Source organism: Cygnus atratus, chromosome 5 (genome assembly GCF_013377495.2).
Source record: "Cygnus atratus isolate AKBS03 ecotype Queensland, Australia chromosome 5, CAtr_DNAZoo_HiC_assembly, whole genome shotgun sequence".
In the NCBI taxonomy this organism is placed as follows: Eukaryota; Metazoa; Chordata; class Aves; order Anseriformes; family Anatidae; genus Cygnus; species Cygnus atratus.
Genome location: NC_066366.1, coordinates 6,733,821 through 6,757,105, shown reverse-complemented (window position 1 = coordinate 6,757,105; position 23,285 = coordinate 6,733,821). Strand labels below are relative to the sequence as shown.

Below are 23,285 nucleotides of genomic sequence, written 5' to 3'. Positions count from 1 at the left end.
CCACCTCCATAAGAACTATGTAAAAGAAACTAAATTTAAGAACAGCTACCACAACTTCTGCATATCTTTTCTCCTGACAGTAAATCTCAATGGATGTTTGTGTGGAATTTCTTATGCAAAGAGATCTTATTGTCACATATCAGTATTAACATCTACACCTTCTCTTTAGAGAAATAACCTGTAATGAAAACACACAACATTACAGTATACTTTAAGGTTCGTGTTGCCATTAATTGAGAACAAAATTGAATATAACACCGGTAGTTTTACAATTTATTAGCATATTGTTGCAAATTGTGGCAAGAAACTTGTACAATAGCTCCACACTAACACACTGCAACCAACCACTACAGCTAGGTGGCAAAGCGATTGCGCTTCATCTACCTACAGGTATCAGTCTTTCCTCAGGGGCATTTGAAGCAAACAATGAACTTCAAGTGGAAGTGGTATTCTAATGGAGATGGGCGGACATCCTGCAGGGAAATCTAAGAAATAACAGTAGGTCCTTCTGCCAAGGGCAAGGCTACTTTCAGTGCATCAGCAGCACAAGTTCTTCAGCATTAGCATAAAACTGGAGGCATTTTCTATCATCAGGCCTCGTTCATATGCAAAACAGCGACCCTTGTATTTCCCAGGGAAAGGCCTCCGCACCCCACCATGCACACTCTTCTCCTGCTGCAAGTGATACAGGTGCTAACTTATGCAAACACAAGGGAAACTCACTCTGCTGGTTTCTGTCTTTGGCTGGCTTCTCTTCTTCTCTCTCCTCCCTCTGCCCTGGCCTCTCAGTGACTTGGCTCAGTCTCTCAGGCGCGGATTGCTCTTGCACTCCCCTTTCCTTCTCACTCCAAGGACAGATTTCTTCCCATTGTTGGCCTTGCTTGAAGCTGGGCATGACAAGAACAGAGCGTCAGCTTTTCCTCTTAAAATCCCTTACCTTTTCACTTTCTCATTTAACATTGATTGTTCCCCTTTTTCATTCAAGTGTTGATGTATTAATTTATATTGTGCTTTTTAGGGGAGGGGGGGAGGGCATCTTATTTGATTAGCTGTAGACAAAAGTTTCTAACGTCAGTGTTTCACTGCAAAATTCATTTTACCCTGTGGTTTGAAATTGCCTGGAGTACTACAAACTGAATCTTCAAAAGACTTACTTAATCATTAGCATACACCTTCCTCTTCAGAGCAAGGTCGATGCCTTCGGGTGCTCTCTTCTTTCCTCTCCGCAGCTCGGAGTCCTCATCCTTGCTCCTGGTGCCCTGCTGCTCCTCCCGCCTGCCTCAGCCGCTGTATGCTCAGCCTGCGGGGAAGGCGAGATGCTGCCAGTCACCCACTGCTCCCAGCCCCACGTAGATGCTGCCCTCGTTTCCCACCCACGTCTGCGCAGTGGGCGCCCCCCTTTCCCTACTTTATGCTTTCTCTTCTGACAGCCACGCAGCCAAAGACGTGGCTGTTTGCCACTTGTGGGCCCGGTGGCTTAAGATGCTGTATGTATTTACATGTCATTTCGGTCTACTCCTCTCGTCAGCATCCGGTCGCTCTGCTTCTGGCCAATTCAGACTCCAGGCCTGCGATGACTTGGCGACAGGGAGCACACAAGTGCTTTGAGAAGCCCTGATGAATACAAGAAAGAAGAGGATCAAGGATTTTAGCTCGTTCTCAAACAAACAAAATAATAATAATAATAATAAAAGCTGCGTTTTTACATTATTTAACCCCTGTAAAGCGTTATCAACGCGACGACCAACCCCAAAGGCTGCAGGGCGGCATAGGCCGGCTGGAGGCAGCGAGCAAAGGGCTGCAGGCTGCCCCCGCCCGCCCCCCGCGCTGACAGGACCGAGGCCGGCCCCTCGGCAGCAGCGGGGCGCCCCCCCACGTTCCTCCCCGGCTCCCACCGAAGGCCGGCAGGAGCCCAGCGCCGTGTCCCCGCGCCCCCTCGCCGCCCTCCATCTTGTCGGCGGCCCCGCGGCGGCGGCGCAGGCCCCGTCCGTCGGCGCTGCCCGGCGGTGCCGCCGCTTCGCTCGGCAGGAACAAGATGGCCCCGCCCCGGCCCCTCCAACAAAGCCCCAGAGCTCGGCTCGACGCGGCCCCGCCGCCGCCAAACCGGCCTCTCCCCCCGGCCCACCCCGCCCCGCCACCAGGCCCGGCCGGGCAGCCCCCGCTCGCAGACCTCACCTCCCCCCTCCTCCTCCTCCTCCTCCTCCTCTTCCTCCCCCTGGCGGCGGCTCCGCCGGCGGCCCCCCCGGCCGCTGCCTCCCTGCCCCCCGGCCGCGGCGCCGGGGCCCGCGATCCGCCGCGGGCCGTGGCGGGGGAGGTGCATCCTGGGAAGGAGCAGCCCGACATGGCTCTCCGCCTGGCCGCCTCGCAGCCCCCGCCGCCGCCCGCCGCCCCCCTCGGCCGCCCGCCCGCCGCCCGCAGCTGAGCGGGAGCGGAGCGGAGCGGAGGCAGGGCGGAGCGGGCCGGGGGGGCCGGGACGCGGCGGCCTGGCCCGCGGCGGGGAGGGGGCCGCGGCGCTGCCCGCCCCGCATGAGGCGGGGGGGGGCCGCTCCCACCCGCCCCGCTCGCTCCCCGCCGCCGCCGCCCTGCGCGCAGGGCCCCAGCGGAGCCCCCTCCGCCGCCGCCGCGGCCCCGCGCCCTGCCCCGATGATGGACAGGAACTACCCGCCGACCCCCAGCTTCGCCGACCCCCTGGCCCCGGCCGCCGCGCAGCCCGCCGCCGCCTGGGCCTACGAGCGGGGCGCCGGCAGCCTCAAGCCCAGGTGAGGAGGGGCCGCCGGGGGGCTGCGACAGGCAAGGCCGGGGTCTGGGACGGGGCCTGCCGGCCGCGAGCGGGGCGGGCGGCCGAGGCCGGGCGGGCGGCAGCCCCGGGCCTCCGCGGCGGGCGGGCGGCCGGGGCCGGCTCCCCGCGGGCTGCCCGCTGCCTGCCGGGCTGCCCGCTGCCTGCGCGGGGCGCGCCGCCGCCGCTGCTCTCCGCCCCGGAGGCTCGCGTTGCGCTGCGGCGCGGGTTCAAGAGTTCAGGCGGCGCTGCCCGGCCGGGAGCCCAGCGCCAGGCGCGGCGGCGGCCGGCGGGGGAGCGCCCCGCGTGTGTCCCGGCAAGGCGCTGCCCGGCGAACAATGCGCTGCCCCCGGGCTGGCTGCCCCGCGTCCTGCGGCGCGGCGTGCCGAGCCTCCCGGCGCTCGGTCGCAGCCCCCCGGGCCCGCCGAGAGCTCCGGGAAGTTCCGGGAGGCGCAGAAATCCGCGGCGCGTCTCGGCGGCTTCGCAGCGCTGCCCGAGCGGCGGCCGTGCCGGGCACGAGGAGCGGCTTCCAGGGGGGGAGGCTCTGCTGTCGCCTGCCCCCTGCGTCGCTAGCGCGGCGAGCCGGCGGTGGTCCCGGGCTAGGCGTGCCTGGGGCTGACTTTGCACCGGGTCCTGCGAGCGGTCAGGCGTGCGCTTTGATCTGTCTGATAAGCTTAATAGATTATCAGGGCAGAGGGACTGTTGCAATCGTCTCGTCTGACCTCTTCATAACGCAGGCCGTATAGCAGGGGTTTTTATTTATTTATTTTTTCAATCTGTGTTTGAAACTGGAGCTCGACTTTTAGAAAGCGCACGCAGCCAAAACCTTCCAGTGAGGCGGAATTCGGCTCGGTTCTTGGTGAAGTGCACGAGGGGCTGCTCCATAGCTTATTTCTTAGTCCCGCTCTGATGATAGCTACTTTTAGCTTCTAGCCACCGAATCTTGTTAAGGGTCTTATCGAAACACACAAATCCCATTATAAGTTGCGTTTTCCTAAGTGTCAGATCTTAGGAACTTTGATTAATTTGCTGTGCAATGTTCTCCTTAGTAAGAAAAATACATAATCTTCTGAAGTTTGTTACCAGGCTTTTTTTTTTTTTTACTGCAGTTTTCTCCTGGGTACCCTCCAATTTATTGTCATCTTTCTTGAATTGCAGACGGTGCATTTTAGAAACAATTAAGCCGATGTTAAGAAAGAAGATAATAGGCCCTGTGTGGAGCCCGAGGCTCCAGGTTCCCTGTTTGACAGAAGTGTAAGGAGGGTTAGTTTCTTGGCCGGAACCTTGCCCCATGAAGCTGCCTCGTTCTCTTCAGAGTTGCCTGCATGGCAAAATAAGGTCTCCTGCTGTTCTTTTTCATCCTTCTTCCTAATTGTTGGACTACTTTTGGTCATGTTAATATGTTGGCTTCCTTGGAAGTCAGTGACACGTCCTTTTTGTATCATTCTTGCCAGTTTTCAGTATCTATGGAGGATCGTGTCAGCTGTTCCACGAAGAAGCTTTGTATTTTCCAGGTCAGTTAAGAATCTGTGGTGCACAGCAAGAGTGGATCCCTCCAGGGTCTTAGAAGAAAGACAAATGCTTGATGATGATTTTCTACGTTCAAAAACAACCCAACGCTGCTTTCAAAAATCTAACAAGTATTTTTAGTAGATGCTATATTAAAGCGATATTAATTTTGTATTTGGGAAATTCCTTTATTGAAATTGTATGGGGAGCAGTCCTAAGACAGGTACCTTGCAGAAGCTAATTGGATTGCTGCCTGCTGCCTTTACAAGTCAGCCTGTTAACCAGAAAAATCACACTGGTATTACTGAATCTGTTCTTCGTATAACAACATTTTTGCTGTGAGTTAGAAAGAAGTGTCAAGATGATCTCGCTTTCATTTCCTAAAAGTTTCATCTCGACACTGTGTAGATGCTGTTAAATGATATGTTTTAAGGGTGTTGACTGAAATGTTTTAACTTTTCTTTTGTTACTGTAGCTATGGCAGGAAAAAAAAATCTATGAATCGTACGTAATACGTGCTTGAAGTTCTCCTGTACTGGGTTCTTATTTGGGCTTCACTTCATTTCAGTAAGAATTAAAATATTTTGTCTTCGGTAAGATTTAACAATTTGAACTGTGTTCGGTGCAGTGTTAAATACAGTCTGAGCGTGCCGAGGTGATTCTGGTTCCCTTGCTGCTGATTATGTTTGTCTCAGTGTGGATGGAGGCAGTTGCTGGGGGATTGGGATGCAGGAGTTGTGCCTGTCACTGCCAAGGCTTGTACCAGCCTGGCAGCAAGTTGTGAGGGTGCAGATGTGCTGTGGCTGAGTGCCCTGATAGCGCTTTCAGCTCATGTTGTAGATCGCTTCCCAATTTTAAAAATGGTATTCTTGATTGTGGCTGACAGGTAGTCATCTCAACAGCTGAAGCTGCATTAACCTGATGTTAAATTAAAAAAACATGTGTCATGTTCATCTGGTGCTTGCCTGCAAAGAAGTCAGCCTTCAGGTGATGCAGATAACAGCATTTCACTTCTCTTCTGATATTTATGCTGGTGTGGGCGATGTTGTGGCAGGCTATGCTCCCTTTGTGTGTGGAGCCATGTTCAGAGTCTTAGCTCATCAAAATGATTTCTCCTCCCTGCAAGCGTTGCTCCTGTTGTCCTGCACTTAACTTCAGCCATCTGGTTTTTATGCTGCTCCTTATTTCTTGCAGGCACTGTTTTGTCTGTGCAATGGCACTGTTCCTATCAACTGAAAGGAAACGTGTGGTGGAGTATTGTAAGGACACTGTAACCAGGCCTGCTGTGACATAACTTTTCCCGTAGTAGATAGGAGAAGTTAATGAAACGGGGACGAGCGATGATGGAAATCAGTGGAACCGTTGCAGTAACTGCAGAGGGATCGCACCCTCTCAAAAGCATGCTCGGGCAGCGCAGCCACGGCAGCCCTGCAGCAGGGGGGCTGAACGGGGTGCTTCTGTCCTCCGTGCTCCCTCCTCTTGGGAGGCTGTCAGCATCTCAGCAGAATTCTCGCCGAACGCGTGGACAGACTACCGTGTTTGAACTCTCTCTGGCTTTTAGAAAACCTGACTTGGGTGCTGACACCACCTCTTCTGTGGCACAGCATAAAGTCCTGTATCGAGTAGCGAATACTTGTCACGCTTATTTGTTACTTGCTTGAGAACGACGTGGTGTTCGGAAAACGTAGCGAGCGTGTAATAGTTGGAGAGAGCGTCGTAATTACTTGGAAAGAGAAATCAGAAAGGCAATAACGATGATGAGATTTCTGGTTGAGTACACGTTCGACTTGGCGAGGCTCCTTGGTTTTCATACAGTGAAGGATTTTTGCTAGTGGAGGGAGCTTGTCTTGTTTGGTTGTTACCTCAGCTCTGGGGCCTAAGTCTCGTGTTGTGTGTGACGGAATGACAGTCACAGTTACTTTGAACTGTATGGCAACTGCTGTGGTTTCTGATGTTTCTTGTAGCCTGGCAGTCTTTCTCTATCTCTGTCCTACCCAAACATATGTTTTTTATAGCATCTAATTTGAGATGGTTCTTAACCAAATGTCAGTAAATGTGGCCTATATTTATAGCAGCTAATCTAATACAACAAGTAAGTTACAGTGGTAGTTCATAGGGAAAGTTATGTAACTGCGAGACTTAATCTTTTATAATACTTAGTTATTACGATTTTTAACTTACATTTTTGCATGGCTGTCCAGCTAACGCTAGTTGTAACAGCGGTATGGTAATTGCGATTTAGGTAGGGCTCAATTTTAAATTACAATAGATTTCTGCATAGCTATAGAAACGGTAAAAAACGCAGGTAATATAGAAGAGTATAGAACTTTAATCAAATGAAATTTTCTGAGAGGTAAAAACAATGTTTGTTGTTCAACACATTTCCTACAGAAAGTTCCCTATGGCGTAGTGTTTCAGATGTTGAACGCTAAAGCTCATAAACAATACATTTAAAACATTTGCTATTAAAAGAAAAAGGCACAGAAGGATTAAATAAACTTTCTAAACATAAAAGGCTACGTCACTTTTAAATACTACCAAGCTTTCTGTCATGGTTCAATGTTTAAAACACAAGTGTAAAATAAAACACAAGCAGTCCATGGTGTGGCACAGGTATTTTACAGGGACTCGCTAACCTTTGTCTGTCTTTTTTTTTTTTCTCTTCCTTTTCTTGTTTTAACTTGTACCCAGTACACCCTGAAATGACAGCTGGGATGGGGTTGAAGACAATGAACAGGGAGGCCGAATATGTCCTTGCTGTACGCCCCTCAGCTTCCCACAGGCGCAGAAGTACGGTCACCTCTTAAAATCTTTGCTGAAGTTTCAGAACGAACCAAATAGGCATGTCTGAAATTATGTGCCAAAGACTGTAACAACAACTTCATGGAAAGCATTTTAAGTATTTGTGTGGCGAGAAATGGTGACAGGGCAGTGCGTGGAAGGAGCGAGTTAATGCCTCGTGTGAAGGGCACGGGTGCGTGAGGTGGGTGAGCTCCCTGCTGCTGGCGGGGCGCCTGTCCTCTTCCTCCTCCTCCCTTGCGCTGATGCTTGGGCAGCTACGCGGGGAGCAGGTCTGGTCCGTCCGTCCGTGAGACGACCACCCCGAGCGAGAGGGTACGTGGCTTCCTGTTGTGCTGGAGAGCTGTGGTGGCCTACCTGTGCCGACAGACAGACGGGCATCCAGCGGCTGTGCTGGCAGAGGAATGGGGAGCTGAGCCATGAGCAGCACGGCCTCCTAGGCCTCTGCCCCGCTGAGGTGCTGGTCTCAGTCTCTGCATCTCGCCGTCTGCGGTGTGCCTCCCGCCTGGACCCCGCTGCCAGGGTCCCCAGGAGGAGTGCTTAGTAAGTAACCATGTTGTTGAACACTTGGCCTGTCTCGAGATCACCAGCAGCGATATTTCGGATGTGAGCCCTTTCCCATGCAGCTGAGAGCTTCGCCGCTGGTTACTCAATACGTTGTTGTTCTGAAAGAAAGAGGTTTTGTATTCTTTCACCTTTGCAAAAAGTCTTTCGGTCCCATATGTGTATCTTATCTTTCATCCTGTTACTTTAAGTATAAGAGTTTACTTTATATCACCAGAGAACCACTTTTTCCCATTGTTGCTTCTGTACTTCTGCCCACCTTTTTTTTTTTTTTGGAGATGCTGTTGATTCTGGCATGATGGTGCCATAGGAGGGAGGTTGTTTTTAGAAAAACCTTTGTTCCTGTTAGGAAAAAATCACCTATGACTAGGTTATATTCATTATAAACAATACTGGAGCTCTTACGGATTGGGTGTATTTTCCTTGGATTTTTTGATTTGCTGTATTTTGTCAAAGCGTTCACAATTTTGCATATCACAAAGTCATTTTGGATTACCTATTCCATATGCTTAAAAATAAAATAAATACAATTACAAGGCAGCGCATCAACACTCTCACTTCAAACAAACCTTCCCGAGTAGTCTTAAGTGTGACAAAAATAACTTTGAGCAGCGTACAGCGTTTGGCCTTTCCAGCAAGGCAGGTCTTGCTGTGCTGTTCAAGTGACAGAGGACGGAGAATTCGTAGCCTGCTTAAGCAAAAAAGAAATAACGTGCTCAGAGAAGGCTCAGCTCTAAGCTAGTAAGTACTAGATTTACGTATCCTACCAGACATATGTTGCAGGTTTTCGTTTTACTTCTGCTAGTCTTTCTGCCACCTCTTCTTTCATTACTTTCTCTTTTTCTTCCTCTGAATGGGCTATTACGGGTGAGTGGATGCTCTCACAGTTAGCGTCCCCAAAACCTCTCTGGCCATGGGTTAAAGTGAACAGGGGCAAGGAGCTTTTATTCATGAACACATGCATGCTTGTATTTTCTTATTCCAAAACAGTTCAGCAAGAACCTCTATATGTTTAGACAAGCTTTTATTTGCCCACATTGCTTTTCTTGTTTTTCATCTTCCGTATACATGCCTACCTCTGATGCTTGCTTAGGACTTGTATAGGGTAACCAATTACACTGAGCAGGGAGAAGGCACCCTTAGGCACCCTTATCTGAGAGTAAGAGTATTTACATAGGAGGATGCTAAGGAATATTTATTCTGTAATAACTCTGTATGAATTACACAGGACTGTCGTATGTCTAGATTTCACTGGAGATAGCCTTCTTTCACCTAGCAGTGTTGTGTGAGAAGGGTTTGAGGGCTTTGGCCCTTCGTCTAGCGTTTCCAGATGTCTGGCAATTTGTTTGAAAGCTTTTCAGCATTCAGACCCTGCCAGACAAATGACCACTGCGCATGTGCAGTGTGCATGCAATCGGGCTGATGTTTCGTGGAGATACTGAATGTACCAGCGTGTGCTGCACGTTGCATGTTGCACTTCTTTCTGACCAGGAAATCCCTTTCAGAAATATGGCAACTTAGTGTTTCACACCACATCCTGTTTACTTTCTCTCTTCTTCGTGTCAAAAATTCCAGTGCTAGGCAGTGAATAATCCTCCAATTCCTATGTTCCTCCCATTTCATTATTCTCTACAGAGTCTGCCAAGGATAGCGTTTCTGCTAGGTTTTTCTTGATTGTGAACGTTTGCTATACAAAGGGTGATCCCAGAGAACTAATGTGCTAAGCAGCTGAGCAGCAAGCACTTGTTAAATATTTTCAGTTGTTGCTGGAACTGGTGACCTGGGGGTTACCGATCCTCAGAGCTGTTGGGATTTCCTTCTGATCTTTTCCCCTCCAGAAAACTCCCTTTTGTTATTCTCTTTTAAAGAGAATAGAGTTTTTTCCACCAATTAAAGGATTTTTCTAACTTGTATGTGTGTGTACCATCTTGATCTTTATTAATAGTTGTTTTGTTTAGACATCTGCCTGAGAGTTAGCAAGTCAAAAATAAAATGAATACTTGGGGCATGTTTTGGGAATTTATTTTATACAGTTATGTTTTTCCCTTCTCAAAGTAAATACTGTGCAGCTCGTACTATTTTTCTACAATTTGGAACCGGGTGGGTCTTTCTAGTTGAAGCATTCACATGCAACTGGGTTTGTATGGTATTTTCAGCTGAACTGAAACTCTGCTGACAATGTGTTAGCCATAGTCCTCTTCAGAAGGTTAAAAATGTAAATTTCAATCTGTTTTAGGATGAAGAGACCACTCATGGAGAGGTGTAAGAGCTAAGTTCAAGGACCATGCTAACCATTCTTGTAAAAGTAGGAAGCAGCACCCTCTGATCCTTCCTTTAATGTAAAGGACTCTTGCAGCTGTGTTTTATGATGTTAATCTTCTCTGAGTACGCCTCCTAAATTGGGATAGAAAGGGTGTTAGTCATAGAGATGCCTCTTTATTGAATCTAAAGGAGGTCATACGAGCTGCTTAACCCTTGTAGTGTGTTGTGGGAAGGGGGAACCAATATAGCAAACATCTAGGCCTGCTGGAAGACTTGGAGACTATCTAGTTGCCTTGAATCGCGGGCTGTACAGACGAACAAGGATATTATGGCTTCCGTTCCTAGATGTAGGCGGTGAGTCGATGCCTTGATTCTGTGCAAGTTCTTCCGTGGCTCTGATCTGCCAAGCCTGATCTTCTCGAAGGTTTAGAACTCTTGGAAATTCTTGCTTAGTGAAACCTTGAGAAATTTACTCTTATTTCAGTACTAGCTGTTTGAAACTCTATTTCTGGTTGTGAGGGTTGGCCTCTTTTGTAAATCTGAGTGGGTTAGTGCTTGTGCGTTAGTTTTGTTAATCTAAAGTAGAAGATATTTCATGGTTTACGTGACTGTCAGGTGTTTGGAGGTGTGGTGATGATATGTTGCCTAAGGTGGCTCTGTCGGTTGAAGGGACATATGTATTTGCATCTCTTCTGTGATTAACATCTCAACTTCAGCTTTATCTTTTCCATATAATTGGAAAATTAAAGGTTTATTTGGAAATGGATATCAGACATTCTTATAGTACCTCAAAGGTAATACTCAAGTACACCGCAAATTACGGCGCTGTAATAGTGGTGGGAGGAGAAGGGTTGTGAAGCTTCTCAGTAGCTGAAATGAACTGAATGCTGAATAAGGCACTGGTGCGGCTAAAGCCACATCTTCAGATAAAGCTATACTGATTTTTTTATTCTGAAATATAATTTCATTATTAAAATTAATGAAATATTTTTGTGTGTATCTCAGCCAACTGTGTTAATGCTGTGGTGATCTTGAGAATAGTTTCAAGTATCCCAAAGTGAGCTGCTGACAGCAGAATAGTATCGCGTGTTGGAGGAAGTGCTAAGATCTCCGTGACTGTCTGTTGCAAAAGTCTTCAAAACTGTGAGTAAAGCTCTGTGGGGGAGAAGTAGCACTAATTAACAAAATCACAGCTATTACCTCCACACTGGGTAAAGAGAAAGTATTCATAGGGAAAACGTAAGAGAAAAGGCTAAACAAATGTAGTGCCAAAATAATTAAAAGGTGAGGAAAGATGGTTTTTTACATGCTATAAGCTGCATAGACCAGGGTTGGTACTCCTGTTTCTGCAGGCATCAGTGAACTAGAAGGCATTGGGGAGATATGTGACCCTCAGAGCATTCCCACTCCCCTTGGTGGCAGCAGCCTCGGGGTGCTGTGGAGTGGGGCACGCAGGGGAGCGCCTGAAAGCCCCGGGTGCTGTCTCAGCTCCTGGCTCCCTAATGGCCTGCTGCTAGCTTTGGAGCAGTGAAGAGCCTCATGAATTGGAAGTAGCATTCGTATCTAGAATTTTAATTCTGAACTTGAAATATCTTCACCCCTCAGATTATTTTTGCCTTTCGTAGGACGTCTGTTTTTTGTAAACCCTGGCATTTCTTTTGGAAAGTTGCTTTGGTTAGTTTACAGAGCCAAGAGAAGTGGTGGTGATATTTGCCAATACTGATTTAATTAAAAAAAAAAAAAAAAAGGGAGGGGAGGAAGAGCGGAGAAAAAAGGTGACTTACTAAATGTACCACATTTCAGATGTAGATCGTGTCAACAGAAACACAGTTTAGATTGTATACCTTAAAAAAGAACATACGGCAGTGTGTCAAATCCTTTCATATACCTAAAGTTAAAGTTTAGAAATACCTTGTTTCTATAGGAATAAGAATATTAATTTTCACATTCGTAGTTTAAAGACATAGTTTAACTGATTTTATGAAAACGGTATTATAATTGTCTTTGTTATTAAGAGCTCCGTGGGTTACTTAATCAGGCAAGCCAGCACTTGCACTCAAGTATTGAAGTACCAGTAAGAATATTTTGGCTTTCCTGAAGCACTTTTGGTTTTTTTCTATTTAAAAGGCTCAAGCATAAGGAGTTCAGGCACATGGGAATAAAATGGAGCCAGGTCTGTTTTGCCATGAAATCTTTTTCCTCTCGTAGCATACGACATGTATTCAGGTGAAGGATCACATGAACAGCACGAACTTCTGCTCATTCAGGCATGTAATTTTCTGCCTCAAAATGTAATTCTTGGAAGCCTGTATCTCGACCCCTGGGAAGAGAGGAAGTAAGGAGTGTTTCGTTCCTCAAGGCAGTCTTCATTCCGAGTCCAGGCGGTCTCAGCATTGCGCATGGGGGCTCTGCACGCAACTTGGGAGGGGAATACTGCATTGGGAGCTCGTCTTTAGTGAAAGACTGAAGGGGGATTGCCTTCGATATGTTAAGGCTTTAGATATTCTTTGTTGCCTGCATAGTCTGGAATGATGTTAAAGGTTGTGAATGTAACATAATATGCAGTTGAGGTGGTGGATAAAATACTACTACTCTCTATTTTACTGAAATACCATACTATTGGAGTCTAAATCTGTTTTTTCTATCATTCTGAAAGTCTTCTGTCTTGAAGGATAATGTAGAGCATTAATAATACCTTTAAATGTTGACAACTATTCTTTTTTTTTTTTTCTGATAGTTCAAAAACAAACCAGGCAAATGCTGAAGATCTATGCTCTTACATGCAGTAACATCCCAAAGGAACGTCCTACGTACCTTTTAAGATGTATTAACTTTAGGGGTACTTTTTTTCTGATTTCTCAATGGTGGACTTAATTTTTCAAGTATCAAATATTTTTTTTCTTTTGCCTCGTGGATACCGTAACTGTTCTAGACTGCATAGTATTCTTTCTCTTCGTGCAGATATTGGTTGAACCTCCAAATATTAAGGATCATCACTTCTTGTATCATCTAATGAGAGGGTCAAGGGAGTAGGTTGCTCTCCATTTTTTTCTTGAAACTGCCAACATTTGGAAGCTTTGAATCAACTTTGTTCTTGCAGTATTGGTGTGTCTTCTGTTGTTGAGTTTTTTTCTTCATAGTATGTCTGAGGTTGGGAAATAGACGTGAAAAATTGCATATTGTATACTCGTCTAAATAATTTTGCACTAAAATGAGTAGGAAAAAGTATCTGGGCCAAACAGGAGTTGGTTTTCCTTACATTGGAATTAATTCCTGAAACGCTTTCTGTTCTCTATACAGACTTGCTTTAAAAGTTTCAGAAGCGTGTTGGCCTATCAGCTGGACAGGACTGATGAAATGTTCTGAAGAGTATTAAACTCTTAACTGCTGTCTTTCTAGGCGAATCCCAGTTCTTTATGGTTTTGCTTTCTTGGAGTCATTGCTTTCTAATAAAAGCTCAACCCCATTTTTCGATTAGGTGTATTTACCTAGAAGTAGATAGCATTGCCTTACAGACGGTAGCAAACGCCTGTGACCTCGGCTGCTGTTGGAGCAGACAGCTGAAGTGCAGGGCAGCTGGAGGCCGTGCCTTCTTTCACTGACCCTCCATTTTATCTGTAATAAATTCAAGTAACGTTCCCAAGTGATACTGCTTCTTTCTGCCTCCATGGGATGCTGTGAATAAAGGCAAATTAACAAAGATAAATATTTAAACGTAGTATTAAACATTGTATACAACAATACAAAACAAGTCTAATATTTATATAAACAGTTCTAAACATGAGCCTGCCAGCTGATAATGCAAGCTGAAATTTTGATTTTAAACATGTAAAATACAGATACTGGACAAAAAGAGATGTAAATTGTAAGCTGCCTATCAATTATATATCTCATGCTTCTAATATTTTTAATATTTAGAAATGAGTTGTTCAGTTTTGTGGTATTGGGAACTTCTTAACAGCTTTGCTCTGAACTGGAGCTTGCTGTTGGGTAGCTAGAGAGCCACCTGAAGGGAGAGGCCTTTGGATAGATGGCTAAATTCACATGGTTTTTGTTTTTGTTTGTTTTAATATAGTTGAAATTTATTCCAAATAATTGGAGTACTATTTCCCCTATTTCACATACATCTCAAGTCAGATAAAATGTAAAGTATGAGTTTTAACGTGTTTCCTTGTCAATGTGAAGATATCAGTGCATTTTTTCTCTCTGCTTTGGTGATTTAATTTCAAGCGGATTGTATGCCTACTCATCTTCCCACAAGAGTTAAGATGCTTCTCTTGTTCCCAGGTAGTAAGCTGCCCCAAAATGAAATCAGATCGTTTCCCTCCCTCACCTCAGGTCTGGCCGCTTGCGTGGTGCGTGCGGGGTTGTTGCTTTTTGTCTTGGTCAGTTGGATTGGTTTGGGTTTCAGCCCTGCAAGCCAGAGAGTTGTGCTGCGTTTTGGAAACCGCTTGTCTTCTGGGTGACCGGTTTCACTTTCAGTGCAGCATTCGCAGCTGGAGTACTTTGAAAATGCCCTGCGATTTAAAGGTTTGGATTTGAGGAGCAATTTTCCTTTATACCAGGCAGAAGTTACAACTGCTTAAGAACAAAGTATTGCACGCAGAAATATATTTTGCTTCTAAAAGGTCCCGGTCTGTTTGTCATATAAGCATCATTTGTTTCCCTAGACCTGAAATAATTGCGCAGTCACTAACCTTAAATAAATAAACAATGCCAACCTCTAATGAACGTTGATCTGGAAAATAAAGTAGGTAGATGAAATAACCTTCTTCTATATAATGATGCTTTTTCTATCAAATATTGAGTAAATTAAGATACTAGTTTCCAGTGTTTTTATTTCTACATTTTATTCTGTATGAGTGCTTAGGGTAGAGCAAGGCTATTTGAATAAAACAAGAGAAATAAAAAAGGCTACTCTATATCTCCAGTGCTTATTGCAACTAAATTCTGTTTCCTTGTAAAAGTGGTGCTTTCGTTGGAGTTTGAAATTAGGAAATGCATCTGGCAGTAGCATAAAGCAAAGAATTGTGTTGGCAGGTGAGGAGGGTGGCTCGTGCAATGTAACTCCATTACCTTTTGCAGTTGGTGACCTAAATTTGTATGAAGCTATTAAGTTGAAGAGTGCTGTGGTAATAAATTATCTTAACAGCAATATGAAGTGATACGTGACCAGCTGGTTCAGGAAAGACTTAATACTGGGCAATTATAAGGAGCTGTAAGTCGAGGTTGAGGTGTTCTAGTAACAAGTGCAAAAGGTAAACATTTTCTTTGGGGAATTTTACTGGAGAGCTAATATCTTCTATTAAACTAATTGATGTAGCTGAAAAAAACCAGTAGTATTTGGGTCAGTTTTGTTCCCATTGACAAGAATGTTTTGATTGCGTCATTACAGTAATGACGAGTAATGATGGCTCTTTGTAGGACATCTCTGACAGGGCAGTTAGGTATTATGTTAAAATTGAATGGACCTCTTAAATGAAAAAGACCTTCAGAGGGAACCATTTCCCAAATTTGCATTACTTTCAAGCAGTAATCACCCTGTTGCACTGTTAACTGTGCCACTCTAAGTGCGAAATCACTTTGATAGATCAGTGATAAAGGAGGAAATGTTTTGGGGCCACTAAATAGCAGCTGATGATAACCTTCCAACCAGTACTAACCAGTGTGAACGTGGTTTCTTCACTAAGTAACCTGGCAAGGAGGGACTCCCGTGGTATTCTAACAAGCTTTGAAACCAGGGTGTGAAAGACTTGATGGCCATCATGGTATTTGCCATGCTTAATGTACTTCTGATACGCAAATAATGAGTCAGATAAGTTCATCTGTTTAAACAGTTTAATTTTATAAAAAGAAACCCTGAGGCTGTAATCTTTCAGATTGTTCTGCCTATGTTTAGGATAAGCTTATGTAAACCAAAAGCATATATGCCGGTTTTTTGAGATAAGAATCTACATTCCAGCAACAAGTAATTATACAATAAACAATTAACCATTCTAATAAAATACAATGTTTTTATTGAAAGGCAGATTCATTTTTGAGGTTGTGGTTGCATTAACTGTGACCTGGGAGTTTGTTTTTAAAAAAAAAAAAAAAAGTAAACCATATGCTTAGATTAGTCTCATGATAAAAATAAAGTTTATTCAAAAAGCTTTTTTAGAATTTTGAGATTCTAGTAATTAACAAGGTTTTTGGGATACTGGTCTCCCGGTTATTTTGTCTTCCATTGTTCTCTTTGCTGCTAAATCTTTGTCTACCTTTTTCAGAAGTTGCTTTTATCGTTTAGAGTGTTCTGGCTCATATCTACAAGCTTGTGTGTTAAGCTCTCTTGTAATCTTTGAGTGTACTGTATGTCTCCTTTACAAAAAAGGAGTTTCTCGCAAGGGAGCAGGGGTGGATATATGAATCAGTCTTCACCAAACAACCAGAATAAGTGCCAATTTTAGATTAAAGAAAATATTCATTTTTAAAATTCACAATTTTTCAGCTGGTTAATGTGAGGGAAGATTAATCTGTTTTTTGCCTGTGAACAACTTCTCTTACAATGTAAGAGGAGAAATGCTGCAATATTTCTCGATATAGTCTTTTGTGGATCTCACCCCCTTTAGAAGGATGTTTGGTGCAAAGTGTAGACCCACCAGCCCAGAACACCACTGCAATGGAAGCCTTCCTCTCTCCTCCTGAAAATGCCTGAAATGGGAGAAGGAAGATGTGCTGCTATATAAGTGATATACATAGTATAATTTGCCTTGTAAACACGTACAAGGGCAAAAACAGCACCACATACTTTTATGTGTGTAGGTGCTTTGAGAAAACGTGAAAATAAATGAAGGAAAACCACTTACAGATGGAAAGACTTCACAAGATCAGAATTTGTGTCAGTGGAGATAATTCTTGCTAACAGTGCATGCATTACCATGATTCAGTTTAGAAATGTATTTTCTTGTGTAGCACATTTTTATTAAAAATCTGCAGAAAGCATCATATGTCCTAAGTTTTATGTTTTTTTCTAGCTATGCCTGTCTTTTTTTTTTTTTAACTTAAAAACTTGTCATGCATAAACATATTTGCATAGAATAAAGCCTGTATAAATGCAGCCTGTGTTGTGTAGAACACTATTGTTTTGGTTTTGTCTGGAAATGTTAAGAAGTTTTAAGCCTGTAGACCAAAAAGTGACCCATAATATCACCCAGTTATGCCTACCAGTTGTTCTTAATAACAATTCAATCACTACAGATTTCAGTCAGTATTTAACAGAAATCAGTTGCTGATTTATTGTGTTGAACTGCACAAGGCTTATCCTCAACAAGGTAAGAGCATGAGTGCGCTCACCCTGAGTTGAGGCTTGGCAATGCTCTCAAATGTATTTGTGACTGTGAAAGGCAGTGCGTGCAACAGGTATGAGGCTTTTGTTTGCTTTTAAGGAATTTTTAATTCTTCAGGTTTGTGCCTTAGCCTGGCGTACTGAGTGTAGGAGCGCTTCTATCCTATAAGCTGATGAAATGGGAAATATGTCTGCTGTTAGTGCATCTCCGGCATGGGGTTAATCTGGAAGTCTGAAATGTAATGTCCCTTATAGACACGCATCTGCTGGTACAGTGTCTGGCGGTCATGGCACCCTGACAGGCTTACCAGATCTCCTATGCGTACTCTTGTCATCCTAATGAGAATGAAGTGAATCCGGTGGTGGTGCCAACTTTTATTTTATGTGGTGACTTCCATGAAAGTTTCCCATGATGTCATGGTTCCTGGCATCGAATGTTCCAGTTTTCCCTTATGCAGTGACTGCCCCCTCATCCCAGGGGATGTAAAGGGTAAGCAGAGTTGCTCACAGCAGTCAGCAGGGAGAGTTGTGGGTTCAGTTGTTTGGGTTTTTTGACGTCTGTTTACAATTGAATTTTGAATTTAAAGCAGTCTCATGCGTGCACTGGAGTTAGTGTCAGCTACCTGTAAATTTAATGTCCGAAAGACTAGAAGAGAAGCCAACAGAATAGTGACTCAGTTGTGCTGGTTTATGTTTTCTTCTTTTGGTAGGTGATGTACAAAGCTGAGTCTGTGGAAGCTTGGAAACTTTAGGGTTTTGGTTTGCTTTCCGCTCCTTTTTCTGCCTTTTAAGTTGAAAATTAGCACTTTTGGCCATTTCCTAATGTTGTTGCTTGATGTTTAGACTGCATTTCTTTATTTTCTGTGTTATTGCTTTTGCATGGGCTCAGACACTGCATCTTCAGTTTGCTCCCAGATAAGCCTGATCAAAACATCATGTTAATTTAGATGACTCATCTCAAAACTTTAAATAAAAACAGTAGATCATTAACTTATTTTTAATGCTAGGAGGTCTCAAGACTGAGATTTGTCACTTGCTTGTGCTCTTGTCAGTTTTGGTAGAATCATACTGAAATTAACAAAATCTCAAAAAAAAACAAACAAAAAAATTGCTCCTGCAACTTCAGTCATTTCAGCCTTTGTATTAAATGTGATCCTGTAAGATTAAATGAAATCAAAAATTGAAATGTTAAAATGGGCATGTATTTGTAGTCATCAGCCTTGTGTATTTTTACATTGGTAAATCATCACAGGAAGTGTCCATCCAGTGGTTGAGAGCTGAACCAGGAAAACCTCACTTTGTCTGAACTAGTCCTTTGTAGGCTTTTCCATGATTGACAACCTGCGCCCCCCCCCCCCCCAACACACACGCTTTGGCTTATCAGGTTCTGTGGTGCTTTTTTTAACTGCTTAACATTCATAGTAGTGTTCTAGCACAACCACATATGTCAGATTTTGGGCTTGCATTTTATTTCTGCAACTTTCTGGCTAGTTGTTGGGATTTCATAGTTGTCTCTACAGCTGCAAGTTTTTGATCATAATGTTTAATTTCTTCCTTAGCTTAAGCTATGGAGGAGGACATCCATCACATTCAGAAACAGATCTTCTTCACAGACAGACATACACAGCTTCTCATCAGCTTCCTGGATACTCTACTACACACCATCCTACTGGTAACTGTCTATATTATGAGATTTCAGCTTGAATAGCTTAAAAAAAAAAAAAGCTGTTACATAACTTAGTTTCAAGATGATGAATTTTCTAATCAGAGGGTGTTTGTTGTGCAGATGGTGGAAAGTGGTATGAGGAAAGCTGACGTTTAGTAGAAAGCTAACAATCAGTTGCTAGTTTAAAAAAAAAGTCATAAGTGGAAAGGAAAATATAAGAGGCAGTTATGTTCTATAACTTCCTGTTTCTTCTTCAACTCTTGCATTTTTGTTCTTTAAAATACAGCTTTTTGGATTATGGCTTATGCACAAGGGCAAAATGTTGAAGTATGCCTCAAAGCCAGCTACAGAAATCATGCCAACTCTTTCAGACTAAAGCAAATAGAAAAAAATAATGCAAGTTGGAACATAGTGTTGCTAGTACTTGTGTGCAAATTAAGGTTGAGTGCTGGGGGGAAGAGCTAAAATTTACTCTAAATATAGTAGCAGGTCCTGTAGGCTATCTTAGATCTGTATCAGTCTGTGATCCTCGTGACAGCCTGTCTCCATGTAAGCAGAAGACAGAGAATGACCTCTTCCTCCTCACTTTGAAACCCAGTTTCCAAGGGAAAGATATTTGGAGTCATAAGCTGTGAGGTATTTGCCTCTCTTGGCCAAGTCCTTGATCAGCATGACAGAGGGTTGGAATTGCGGGGAACATTTCAAGGTGCAGACCCTGCAGCGTTGATGTAATTTTAGCGACTCAGAGCCCTGCAACCTGTGCAGTGCTTCCCATCCAGCCACTGAAGGAAGGGTACGGACAACAGTTGTTGAAACAAGGAATGCAACCCAAACCCTGTTTCTTGTGCCAGTCCCACAGAGAAGTCCAAACTGCTACAACTGTTCAAAGGAGAAAAAGATTGATGCAAGGAAGTCGAACCGTTTTCAGAGAGAATTCTGAATGTTTAAGTAGTTCATGTGGAATGGTGAATCTTCAGATGAAGGGAGAATTAGTATTAATTGACCTGAACATTGTTTCAGAGCATCACACTTGACAGACTTTTAAAAATACATTTTGAAATGTATCTTCGAGTTCCATTTTAAAGATGCAACTCTGTGAAACAGTTAAAATGGTAAAGAATTAATGTACTTTAATAATGTTACTGATGTTTCAGAGGTTGTTTTTAGTGGATTATGAATGTACATCCTTGTTATTTGAGCTTTTTGTGAGAAGTTTATCTGAATTGTCTAATTGTTTTGTTTAATTCCCTTCACCCCCATCTAGGTCTGTCAGGAATATTTGATACCAGTATGCACACCTCTGGAAGTAACACTAAGGAAACTTCAGTTATGAATTTTCTCTCTGCGATCGAGTCTCGTACCGCTCAGGCAGTCTCTTCAGGATCTACCCTTTTGCCACAATTCAGGGCTCCTTCCTGGCAGACAGGTGAAAAGTTTCTCATGCAATAAAATTCTCTGATGACTGTAATTGAATGTTTGGGAGTATTTGAAACAAAAATATCCTACCAGAAAAGGCTGTGTCTTTGCTTCTTTCCCATCTTGTTATTTAAAAATCTCAAAATCAATGAAATTATATTAATCTCTAAGCAGAAGTTCTAATTGTCTAAAAAGGGTTTAGGTGTACAGGATATAATTTTATCTAACTAGTCAAATTTATTCTCCATCCTTCTGTTTTGAATTAGTCTCAGTGACACCATAAGTATAGTCATGTAGAGTACCTGTACACCCCAGCAGATGCTTCATTCTCAAACTCTGTTCCCTGTCATAGTTCTTCTGTGATAGTACTACTAAAAGTCTGTGGATATCTTTAGTCCCTTTGTACACAAAGCAAGGTGTTCTCAAAAAGAGGGTCTGAGGTGCGTAGTGCATTGAAATCAGTGGTTTAATTCACAAATAAACAAACATGCCATCTTCTATGGCAGACTGACTGCCTTCTGTAAACTTCCCCCATCTGTTAAGCCTTCTGTGCAGAGCAGGAAATTTTGCATATTTTGAGCTTTCTGTAGACAGCCACACCAAGATAAGTGTTGCTACTGCATCTGTGGTAGCTTCAAGTTGTGCTTAATCTTATGCAGTGATTGTGCGGCTGTGCAGTGAATCAGATCTATTCACTGATCTGACAGAAAGCGCTCTTCTTTTTTCTTGTAGTGGGTTATTTTTCCACTGTATCAGCAAGCTGATTTCTCTCTCTGTGCAGCTGTATGAGGGCTAGTTCTGATTTAGGGGAGGAGGTGTACAGCAGGAAGAGGGAAGTATTGGACAGTCCTTTTATTGATGACTTGCTCTTGGTGTGTTAAGTGCAGTGTGCAGCTGTGTTCCTTGAAGAACTACACAAAAAGTTGAGAAGACAGCATGTGGCTTTTTGTTCACCATGGATAAGAGCAGATATGTTGGAGAATAGGTGAAGACGTTACTAGTCTGTCAAAAATCTTAATATCAGTGGTGTTTAAGAGTTGTGATGAGCCATCCTCACATCAGATTGTCAGCTGGGAAGAAACCTTTTTTTCTCTTCGTCCTAGCATTTTCTCCATTGCAGCCTGCCTATCGCAGTGAATTGTGACGAATGGGGAGACATGCTGTGGGTCGGGTTTGATGTTGATACCAGTGATTGAGACTTCTCAGTACTCATTACTAAGAACTCATCAGTAAGCCCATTTTCAATATTATCAGTTCTCTTGGCTTTCTATTGTCCTCTCATGCTTTTACTGGTTTTTGTTGTTTTTTTGTTTATTGTTTGGTTTTGTATTCTATAGTCCTCTCAAGTATCTTTTGAAAACTTCTACAGATTTTTTTGATGAGGGAAAACAAGTACTCTTTGGTCTTCAAGGTGTCATTCTTGAGACGGATTGTAGACTTCGGGTTTTTCTCCAAACCCTGCAATGGCTGTTTATTTTTTTTATTTTTTTTGGGGGGGGGTTGGGGGGAGGAACAGCACGTTTATTGTGTTGTCCTACCAAGTCTTCCTTGGATATATGCGATGTGTTATCTGTGTTCTGTTTTCACAGGGAAGCAGGGGAGGCTGTTGCACATACACCTTCCCTGTTCTTTTGTCTGTTGCTCTACAAAACTCAAATGTAAAACCCAGCAGTTCTACCATAATAGTGTGACTTGTCTGGTATTGAGAAATGAACTGCGTAGTAGGAAGGGCTTAGATGAGAACTGAACATCCACAGCTAAAATAGGAATAAATTGTTCCCCTTCTTTTCCCTCTGAATGCCCCTACCTTTGTGTTAGTGTTAGCTATCAGTAAAAAAAGAACCCGATTGTATGTGATGTTGCGGTTTTTTAGAATAGGAAAAGAGGAATTAAAACACTGCGTATGCTTTCTTACTCAGAAAGGCCTTATTGTTGACTTGTGAAAAATACCGTGGCATTCCTTCAGTGTCATATCTCTTTGTATCAGTATATGTCTTGAACTGAAAGGGAGAAACAAAGACTTCCTTTCGCAGTTTCATCTGACGCTTCCAAAGTCATTTTGTGATTAACTTGCAGAAGGACTTTATGTATTTTAAAGTGAAAATTAAACATATTACTGAGATATGTCTCAAAACAAGCTTTATTTACTGACAGTTTATACCAGTGATTTTATTTTTTTTCTGCTTTGCATATCCTTGTAATTTTTTTAAGTGGAAACTGATTCCTTTTCATTTTCCTTTACAAGAAATTCAAGCCTCTCTGAGAATAAATTTGTCTTCATTTACTTTCATAGACTTTAGAAACAGTACATAAACTTTACCAGTTCCTGAAAGCCGCAGGGTGAAAACCACTGAAAAATATGGATCGCTGCTGTGAGCCCCAAAGCTTGCAAAGGAGTTTCACAAACTTATTTCAGTTGCAGTAGTATATTCTATTAATAAATGCTGTTTAAGCAAGGATGTGATAGCAATGTCTGGGTGCAAATAAGATTATATGTTTGAGTTGGATAGTTGTTGTATTGTGTAGATAGTTGCTGTCTGAGGGTATTTTCAACTATGGTATTTCACTTAAGAAAACATGCAAATTGTATCTTTTCTCAGCACCCGAGGGTGCTGAGAGAACTGGCGGAAGAACTGGCCAACCTGCTTTCCATCATTTATCAGTAGTCCTGCCCATCAGGGGAGGTCCCAGTCGACTGGTGGCTAGCAAATGTGACACCCATCTACAAGAAGGGCCAGAAGGTAGACACGGGAAACTATAGGCCTGTTAGTTTGACCTCAGTGCCAGGGAAGCTCATGGAGCATACTATCTTGAGTGTCATCATGCGGCACTTGAAGGGCAACCAGGCGATCAGGCCCAGTCAGCATGGGTTTATGAAAGGCAGGTCCTGCTTGACGAACCTGATCTCCTTCTATGACAAAGTGACGTGCCTGGTGGATGAGGGGAAGGCTGTGGATGTGGTCTACCTT

General features: G+C 43.6%; 1 protein-coding gene and 1 long non-coding RNA gene across 4 annotated transcripts in view; one reads left to right on the top strand and one right to left on the bottom strand.

Annotated features, from left to right (window-relative positions):
- Positions 1-257: 257 nt before the first annotated feature.
- Positions 258-2,178, bottom strand: LOC118249801 (uncharacterized). 2 transcript variants are annotated; one of them, XR_007708275.1, is made up of 4 exons: positions 2,126-2,178; positions 1,500-1,614; positions 1,155-1,300; positions 258-887 (listed from the first exon to the last, which is right to left on the bottom strand). It is a non-coding gene; the product is annotated as an uncharacterized LOC118249801 (long non-coding RNA). The 2 variants fall into 2 exon arrangements; XR_004779210.2 differs by lacking the exon at positions 2,126-2,178 and having other exon boundaries at positions 1,500-1,832.
- A 143-nt stretch (positions 2,179-2,321) lies between these two features.
- The window catches only part of QSER1 (glutamine and serine rich 1), a 45,860-nt gene continuing 24,896 nt past the window's right edge, over positions 2,322-23,285 (top strand). The window contains exons 1-3 of one of the 2 annotated variants that reach the window (XM_035550163.2): positions 2,322-2,759; positions 18,794-18,906; positions 20,165-20,326. In XM_035550163.2, the coding sequence (XP_035406056.1) occupies positions 2,527-2,759; positions 18,794-18,906; positions 20,165-20,326 (508 nt within the window). In that variant the 5' untranslated portion in view covers positions 2,322-2,526. Of the gene's footprint in view, positions 2,760-18,793; positions 18,907-20,164; positions 20,327-21,519; positions 21,546-23,285 lie in introns of those variants that run through there. The other variant, XM_035550165.2, reaches the window with a different exon arrangement.